The following is a 9,814-nucleotide window of genomic DNA, read 5'->3' as shown; positions in this document are numbered from 1 at the left end:
ACTGCGTCTCTCATTGTATCTCTAGCTAGAAAGAAATAACATGATCACATTAGGTTCCTCTCGAAGCAGATGCATTTTCACAAAAAATATTTTTTTTACTTTTTGAAATATGTCGATGTGAAAGTTAAATTGAAATATTTTTTATACATATATACATGCGCGTGCAAATGTGTATACAGTAATTCTATTAAATAATTATTACATTATAATCCATATACCAGCTTGATCAAAAAGTTTCCGGAAGAGACCATCAGGTGATGCTCTGAGTCAGCTGATTTGAGTTCTTTTTTTTGGCTAGGTTGCCACATCTATCATTGACATTTCCATCAAATTTTATCGCCATAGCTTGACATTTGTAAAAATTACGCCGTCTTGAGTACATCTACCTCTGCGCGTGTTTTCGATTTTTTACAGTTTTAAAAATGGAGTTGAATTTGCAACAACGAGTTTGTATTAAATTTTGCGTTAAAAATGGATTCAATGGTGCGAAAACCTTGGAAATGTTGGAAAACTGTTTCGGCAGTGATGTTCTAAAGAAAACAACCGTTTACGAGTGGCATGAACGCTTCAGAAGTGGTCGTGAATCCGTCGAGGATAACGAACGCAGTGGCAGGCCGTCGACATCGAAAACCGACGAAAACATCAATAAAGTGAGAGAAATGTTGGCCAATAACCGCAAATTAACTATCAGAGAGCTGGCAGAGGACTTAAACATTGCTTATGGATCCGTTCAGGACATTGTAGTTAATGATTTGGGTTTGCGCCGTGTTGCTGCAAAGTTGGTCCCGAAGGAACTGAATTTCATGCAAAAAAGGGACCGCGTTGACATCGCCAAAGACATGATTTCCAAGACTGAATCCGACCCAACATTCAAACGCATCATTACTGGAGACGAGACGTGGGTTTATGAGTACGACACGCAATCCAGACATCAGGCGAGTGAATGGAGAGCTCCAAATGAGCCAAAAAAAACGTCGTTTTCAGTCGAAAAAGAAAGCGATGCTCACGGTTTTCATGGATTACAACGGTATTGTACATCACGAATTTTTGTCAGAAGGTCAGACAGTTAATAAGGAGTATTATTTGGGCGTTATGAGACGTTTGCGTGAAGCAATTCGCCAAAAAAGAAAGGATTTGTGGGTAAACAACTCGTGGATTTTGCACCATGATAACGCACAGTGCCATCATTATCCGTGAATTTTTGGTCAAGAACAAAACGAATACCATCCAACAGCCATCGAATTCACCCGATATGGCTCCCTGCGATTTTTTTCTGTTCGATCGAGTCAAAAAACCACTGCGGAGAACGCGTTTTAACAGCCGAAAGGAGGTAATGGAAAAATCGAAGACGGCTCTGATGGCTATACCAATAATAGAGTTCCAGAAATGTTTCGAGAGCTGGATCAAGCGCTGGCATAAGTGCGTTGCAGTCGCTAGAGAGTACTTTGAAGGGGACAATATCACTTTTGATGAATAAACTTGTATTTTGAATTTTCTGAATGAATTCCAGAAACTTTTTGATCAAGCTAGTATATTAATTGTGATATTTAGCTCTTGTTATCTGCTGATGCACAAACATGTATCTGTTTTGTCTTCTGTAATCTATACTATTTTCGGACATAATACACGTAAACGTTCATTGATTCGATGAAATCTGGAGCTTATGCATCTAAATTAAAAAAGAATTAGTCATATCTTTTATTACTTTATGATATATTCATTGTGCAGCATATTAACGCTGATTGCGTTAATAAATAATTAGAAGTCGGACTAAATTAGAATTTTATTATTTACTTGTTATGTTTCAATATAATATTTTATATATATATGAGGAGCAGAATTTCAAAATGAGTTTTGTACAAAATTTATAATTCAATTTCAGTTGTTTTAAACTACAATTCGTTTACAGATAACGAAAAAAAAAGCCATCAGAAAATTACGCGCCTTACAGAAAATAACAATTTTTCAATCAATAAGCTGAGAAATGTTAAACAAAATTGCTAATTACTAAAAACATTAAAATGCATTTTGTTAAAGGAGTTTTTACGTTTTAAGGATAAAAAATATCAATAATTTTTGCTGTTTTTAAAAGCTCATAGTCACAAGAATATCTCACAAAAATGTTTATTGGATAAAAATTGTTCAAGATATATGAAATAAAATGATATGGTGTGTGGGACCTCATGATCGATTCTAATAGGATGCATCAATTGCTATAACCGGCAGTCGCCATTATTTACATTCAACTTATTATATATATATTTACTTTTCAACTTATTTGAGTTTATTGCGTCACTTTCGTTTCTATAATAACGGAGCGGTATTTGTATTAAAATATTTCAAAACTTTGTTTGCTTTTTTTCCTGTTTTTAAATATGGTCATCATAATTCCAAAAGAAGTGAAAGTTCTACTGACTTCTATTTTTATGTTATTAAAAAAATATCATTATCGCCCATACTAGAATTAATAGCTACATTAATTTTTTATTTTTTTGAAGATCAAATAAATGGAAAAATGTGAGGAAAATTAAAATTATTTTTTCAAACAGTTGCTATTTTGAAAATATGCATGTGATATTAATTATTCTAGTTCGGGCGAGAATTACAAGTTCATTTATTACAAGTATTACTTTTAAGCTCCGCATGCATGATGCTGAGGGGAGAGGGTGAACGCAGCAGGAATTGATCTAATAATTCGGTGGGTAAGGACCTCAAATCGGGAGGCATTCGCTTTATCTTGAGGCTCCTAACGAGCTGGAAGTCGAATGGAGGACGAGTGGAAATCTCAACTCATGTTTCGCTAAACGGACACACAAGTCGGACATACCTTTTAATTTAAAGGGCGCAAACTGGGTCAGTGTGCTGGTAGGTCCGTATGCCCTGGCTTTCGGTCATAGAACTAATCCAAGTAACCGGGAAGAGGGCGAAGTGCAATCGCGGGACAGCTTACAATAAATACAAGAAGTTTTTCAAAAACTTAACAAACGAGGTTTTAATTTAATAGTACTGTAATAAAAAAACAATATATTTAATAATTTATTTTCCTTAAGTATAAAATACAATCCTTTGGTTCTCTATTCTGAAAATATGTTAGCGTGAGGATTTATGTTATGTGAGTGTGTGAAAGTATCGTGTGACAGAAGGGAGAAGTTACAGAGAGGATAGCAAGGAAATAAAAAGAAAAGGAGGTTTTGATGAGTGGATCTGAGAGGATTCGACCTAATTTTCCTCGGATGATGATAGTATTAACTATCGGACACGAGCGATCGGTCGACAAGAGGCGAACAATTATCGTGAGGCGACGGCGACAGATTGGAATTATAGCGTGAACGAACTGCAATGTTTTTATTTTCTTGTCCATGGGAGATTAAAAGGGAGAAAAAAAGAAAAAAAAGAATAAACAATAAGATTGAAAACAAGATTTTATGTTAAATAACATTACTTTAAACACGAAGCGCCACTACGGTCTGAATATTAAGATGTTGAACTAATATATATATTCATATAAATGAATTAATTTTAGAAATGATAATTGCCTGCCAATATGTTTGTCGGACTTTCAATGCAATCAATCTGAAATATTAATAATCCTCCCAAATTTCCCAAATTAATCTTAAAAAACTGTAATAAACTTATTGCGCAAAATATTGCCTCGGCCGGGAGTCGAAAAGAATAAAAATAAAATAAAAATAAATGAATAATAAAAAAAGAATGAAATATTGAAATAAATTACCAAAAGAAAAAGCGAAAAAGGGGCCAGAGAATAGAGATATACCGACTTACTACTGAGATGCTCATCGGTGGGGATCTCCAGGATGTGCGAGGTTGATGATGTTTCTTTAGCATTAACTCTAAATCTTTAAGTCTCGCTAGCCAAGTATGCGAGATCGATGGAACTTCTCCCGCACTTTTAAACTCTGAGTTCTAAAGTGTTGGCCGATTAAGAAAATAAAAACTTCGGACCGCTACCCAAAGAGAAATTAGAAAAAAGGCGCACTGAGCCCCGCGGAATCGGGGTTTTTATAGTAATTTTCCTTAACAGCGCACTGATTGGTAGATAGATCCGTTAATTAGATGGTGGAATCTATTTCTTGTTTTTTAATTGGTCAAGGGAAGGTGTAAGAGGACATTAACCGGAATTTGTAGCATGTGGAAGTATTATCCTTAATTTTACAATCTTAATATTTATGGGAAAACGCACGAGCAGCGGGTCAAGAAAGCACAAATGCAGCGTCGGCATGAAATCATCCAGAATCTATCCCTGAACGTGTCTCGTGTCGCTTCTTAGATTTTGTGAGAAACATCTGCGACTTGAACGTTAAAAGTATTTTGTTGCCAGTCTTACGTTTCCTATGACATATTTATTATTATTTTAGTCGCAGTGAGGAGCACAGATTCGGTGTCCTTTTGGTCCAGCCGCTCGTGCATCGATTTTTATTTTATCTCGGAGCGATTTACAAGGACATTTATAAGGAGATACTGGATTCTTCGTTTTAGTTTTTAGTATGAGAAAAAAAATTTTTAGTCTTCTCTTAGGCTATAACATTCAACTTATGCGTTATTATTAGCTGTCTTTTTATTTCAACGAGTTCCAGATCTCCACGAAAGAAAAGAGTCGTGGGAGTCCGCTGGACATAAGAAAAAGCTTTACTTTTTCTATGAGATCAATAATACGATCTGTACTTCAATCACCATATTCGCGGTGCATGCTTAATTTCAGTGCCATCTTTTTACTATTCTGTAAAACTTTAACACTACAAAAAATATATTTTTTAATACGTATATTGTATTTTCTAGACTTGTATTAGTTTTTTATACCTATTATAAATTTTTATTTATTAAAAAAATTCTCAAAGAATACTTTCAAAATCGATTCCCGTAAAGACCTCCTTAAAGGACTTTTTGTTAAAGCATGGACTCTTTGGTTAAAGGACCATGCCAATTTTCTCTTTTCTTTGGAAGTCTCTTTTCAGATATCCCGTAAGATATCCGGAAAATTCGTTATTCAGTCGGATAATTGGATATACAAAAGAAATTTAACGACGGATATCCGATATTTCATATCCTTTAAGATATTATGCGGAACATCCCTAAATAATAATATAAATAAATTAACTTTTTATTAATATCCGGTATTACGATACACGTCTGATCACTGATACGTTTACCTTAATATTCATTTTTATACTCCCATCATTTTTAATTATCATTTTTATACGAAAAGTATAAATTTCTAATTCCAATCATGGTCATTAATAAACATGGCTTCCATTTTTTATATGTTACTAAAAGATCTTTATATGTTTCACACTGTAAACATTTTGACGTACAATGTCAAAATTGCTTACAAAGTAAATGTATACAGGTACTAACCCAAGGATAACTGCAGAAATCAGAACACTTAACATAATGACATTTGACGGATAATCCCTCAAAAACACAAAACTCATCACAAAATAAAACGTGATGAAATTTATGTCATAATTTTTAACAAAGAAAGCAAGAAAATTCCAATATGCAAATTGATAAAAACGTATGCAGTCTATCCGATTATTATTCCAATCATGCATTTACGTAGCCTGTGGTATTCCTTTGGCGCTTTCAACTACTATAGCAATTTGTCTACTATAGCAAGTTCACATAAGCACATTTTCAATTCCTTTAAAAAAATCATATTTATCGAATATGTGACACAGAAAAAAATTATTATAAATTTATATTTGAGTAAAAATTGATATTCCAATATGTACAGGAAATGTGACAGACAAAGAATTATATTTTAATAATGTAAGCATTAAAGTGTATGTGTTAATCTGTTCAAAATTTTTTTTTTATTTAATTTAGTTTATTGCTCTATGAAAAAGATTACGTGTAAAGAGTACAGAGTAAGATATGAACATAAAATACGATACAATAGACTAAAGCAGTTTGGAGATAGTTAGCCGTCAGCAAAATTGCTCTTACAAAGCCTATCAATAATAAAAAACTAATAAGGGACACTAGGCAATCCAAAAATTTTAAAAATTATGTGTACATGTAAAGCGGTTCATCTGTAACACAAAACTATTTTTTGTTCGTTCAGAATTACAATTTTAGGAGACGAAACATTCTTTTGGAAAAAAATCGATTTTTTTTAAGCGAATATCGTCGAAATTATAAGAGATATGAAAAAATTTCTGGAATAAAATTTGAATGATTTCAAATATACTTTAGGATTATAATAAAAAAATTTTTTTTAATTATTTATTTATTTTATACCCCTATCCTCACCTCCTATTTATAAAATGTTTTTAATTTTTATATAATGCAAATCAAAGAGACATTTGACTCTGAAAACAACTATATATATTATAGTTATGTTCCGAAGAACGATTTTTTAAATATGAACGAAAACCCATGTACGCGTTCCCTACGTATTCGTCTCATACCGCGTTGATTGTGCGAGAAATGGCACAAAATGGCAAATAGCGTAAAATGGCAAATTCAATACAATCCATAAATACAGCAGCAACTATTAAAATATGAGCTTTTATATAACAACAACAGCAACAGTAATAATAACAGTGTGTCAAAACTTAAAATTAGTCAAATAATTTTGATACATAAAGGAATGTGCATAATACTTTAGACATTAAAAACAAGAATAAAAAAATTATTATTTTTATAAAATAACGTACATTTAATTTTGGATTTTGATAGAGCAGCCAGTTGCAACGTACTTGAAAAAAAAAGGATATTATATCAACATAATTCTGTACGAACAAAAAATAGTTTTACGTTACGGACAAACTACTATATTTGCGCACAATGTTTCAGAATTTTCTAAATTTTTTAGTTGCTTAACCTTCCTTGTAAGATAGAGATGCAATAAGTGATGAAGCAATAGTTAAAATCATACACACGCACGAATGCACACACACACACACACACACACACACGCGCGCGCGCGCGCGCAAGCACCTCACACATACCAGTTACATCAATCTCTTTTAATTATGGTGGAAGGGATAACTCAGTTTGCAAGCGTCTCTTTTTAAATCTCCATCGTTTCTTTCTATAAGTGTCACTTAAGAAAGAACAAATTTCTTTTCTTGTTTGACACCATAATTTATCTTAAGTTCTCTTTCTATAGAAAGAGAAATATAAAGTGTGTTAAACAAGGAAAGTTTAATACTAATTTCACGATGCGAAACAGGTCAATATTCATATTCGATTTTTGTATTTAGGACATCTTAAGTACAATCTTAAGATGTCAATCCGAGGACTGTATTAGCATCTTAAGACATTATTTAAAACAGTTTTAAAATAAAAACAGACTGTGAATATTGTCCTATGTTTCGCGTTTCAGTTGGTAGCCTTTGTCTCTAACGTGACATCCATAGAAATCCTGGCGGAAAAATTTCTATGCCAAATTACGCCAAAAAGTACGCCTTTCTACTTCTACGGCTGTGGCGTAGAATCGCGTTATTAAACAAAGAAATAACTACGCTAAGCTATGCGAAAGATGTAAAATGGCGTACTTGAACCTAGTTAGGTATAGAAAGTATGCGCCAAAGTATGCGCCAAAGTATGCGCAATAAATTAATAATCATTATTTCTTTAACTATTTGTTTCTGTGCAGAATTACGCTAAACTAATATTAATTCTTTCGTAGAGTTTCAAGAAAGTATGCCATTCTACGCTTTTTTGCGCAGAATTATAACTCTATAATCTGATAGTTGGGCACAGAAATAACAACGGCAAATTACGCGTATTTATTTGAAAAATGTAAAATATTTGGAAGAATATATAGAGATGCTTGCAAACTGAGCATAGCAAAAGTACACGCAACTAATGATCATTACATCCTCAACTACGCGCTTCTGTACCGAACTCCTCTAAATTAGTTTTCATTTTTTTGTAAATATTTGGAGAAAATATGCCATTCTACATTTTTCTGCAGAATCACACTCTACAAAGTAGAGCTCGAACAGTTGGGCATAGAAATAACTATGTCAACTTACGCCAAGTTCGGTTGCACGAAAAAATCGTTTTCTGAGATACGTATTTCTATATCAAAGTACAATACTTACCTTTTAATTTTTCCGTTTGCAACAAAATAAGTCATTCTACATGATTTTACGCGGAATTATTTTTACTCATTCATAAACATTATGCATCTCCGCCAACAGAGGGCCGCGACAGATATGCGCAAACTCGTAAATAAGAATCACTTGCGAAAATGTATAAGCAGCGCAGTATTTCGCATGTGAAGTGAGCTCTCAAAGTTGCGCTTTAATATTAAAGTAACCAATGCTGCAATGGAATTCTAATTCCATCATGACAGCAACGTGATAGTATCTTGAATTCATGACAAATGAGTTTAAAATACCATCATATTACTATAAATAGTGTAAATGTACGAAACTATGCTTAGGGTATAGTTTCGTATAAGAAGTAATCTTTGTGACATAGAAGTAGAATTCTATGCAAACTATTTGTATGGTTCATTTGCGTACTTAAGTGTGGTTTTTATCATAGTTAAGCATACTTTTGAGCATAATTAGGCGTATTTTCTGCCATACTTTGGCATTGTCTGGCGTACAAAGGCATGAATTGACTTACTTTGGCATAACAGAAGAATTCTACGCCAAACTACTTCGATGTTTCAAACCTCGTATTTAGGAATAGTTTTTGGCATAATTAAGAATAGTTTTTGGCGTACTTTGACACAGAAATTTTTCTGCCAAGAAAGAGACGGGGAAGTTTTAGAGAAAAATGCTTGCAAACTGAGCACACCATTATCCCTTCTCTTTAGCAATTATGCATTTTTATTTCATGTACTTTTGATAATTATGCATTTTTGTTGCGATCCAATTTTTATTTAAATTTGATTCGGTGCAATTTAAGTGCATTTTTGGAATTAAAATGATCTATACATGTTAACGAAAATGAAATTTTTATGCATATTTGATGTTTTGAATTGTAAATGCATTTTTCGATGGATGCAATTAAATGAAATTTCACTGCTATGCAATTATTATGCAATTTTGGTTAGATACATTTTATGAATTTATGTATAACTTTACGAATTTTATTCCTTGTAATTTTTAGCATTTTTTGTATTTTTTTAACATTAAAGTTTCAGGCATTTTTACATTTATGCATTTTTGTTGCGATCCAATTTTCAATTAAATATGGTGCGGTGCATTTTAAGTGCATTTTTGGAATTAAACTGATTTTTACACGTTCATGAAAATTAAATTTTTATAATTATTTGAGGTGTTGAATTGTAAATGCATTTTTCGATGGATGCAATTAAATGAAATTTCACTGCTATTCAATTATTATGCAATTTTGTTAGTTATTTTTTATGAATTTTAATATAATTTTACGAATTTTAATCTTTGTAATTTTTACCATTTTTTGTAATTTTTTAATGTTAAGGTTTCATGCACTTTTGACAATTATTCAGTTCTGTTGCGATTCAATTTTCAATTAAATATGGTGTATTTTAAATGCATTTTTGGAATTAAACCGATCTATACACGTTAACAAAAATGAAATTTGCATATTTGATGTGTTGAATATTAAATGAATTTTTCGATGGATGCAATTAAATGAAATTTCGCAGCTATATAATTATTACGTAATTTTGATTAGATACTTTTTATGAATTTTTATATAACTTTACGAATTTTAATCCTTATAATTTTTAGCATTTTTTGTAATTTTTTAACGTTAATGTTTCATGCACTTTTGACTACAATACATTGTTGTTACGATCCAATTTTTAGTTAAATTTGGTGCGATGCACTTTAAGTGCATTTTTGGA

General features: G+C 32.1%; 1 protein-coding gene across 1 annotated transcript; it reads left to right on the top strand.

The window, feature by feature from the left end:
* Positions 1 to 500: 500 nt before the first annotated feature.
* LOC147906902 (histone-lysine N-methyltransferase SETMAR-like) lies at positions 501 to 1,197 on the top strand. Its single transcript, XM_087415276.1, has 2 exons — positions 501 to 935; positions 985 to 1,197. Exons 1-2 carry the CDS (start codon positions 501 to 503, stop codon positions 1,195 to 1,197), a joined length of 648 nt encoding a protein of 215 aa, XP_087271402.1.
* Positions 1,198 to 9,814: the final 8,617 nt, after the last annotated feature.

The sequence above is a fragment of the Acromyrmex echinatior genome, chromosome 17 (assembly GCF_024713525.1).
Source record: "Acromyrmex echinatior isolate Ae372 chromosome 17, ASM2471352v2, whole genome shotgun sequence".
Lineage (NCBI taxonomy): Eukaryota > Metazoa > Arthropoda > Insecta > Hymenoptera > Formicidae > Acromyrmex > Acromyrmex echinatior.
Note: the sequence above shows the minus strand (reverse complement) of the source record. Positions and strands in the feature narration are given on the sequence as shown.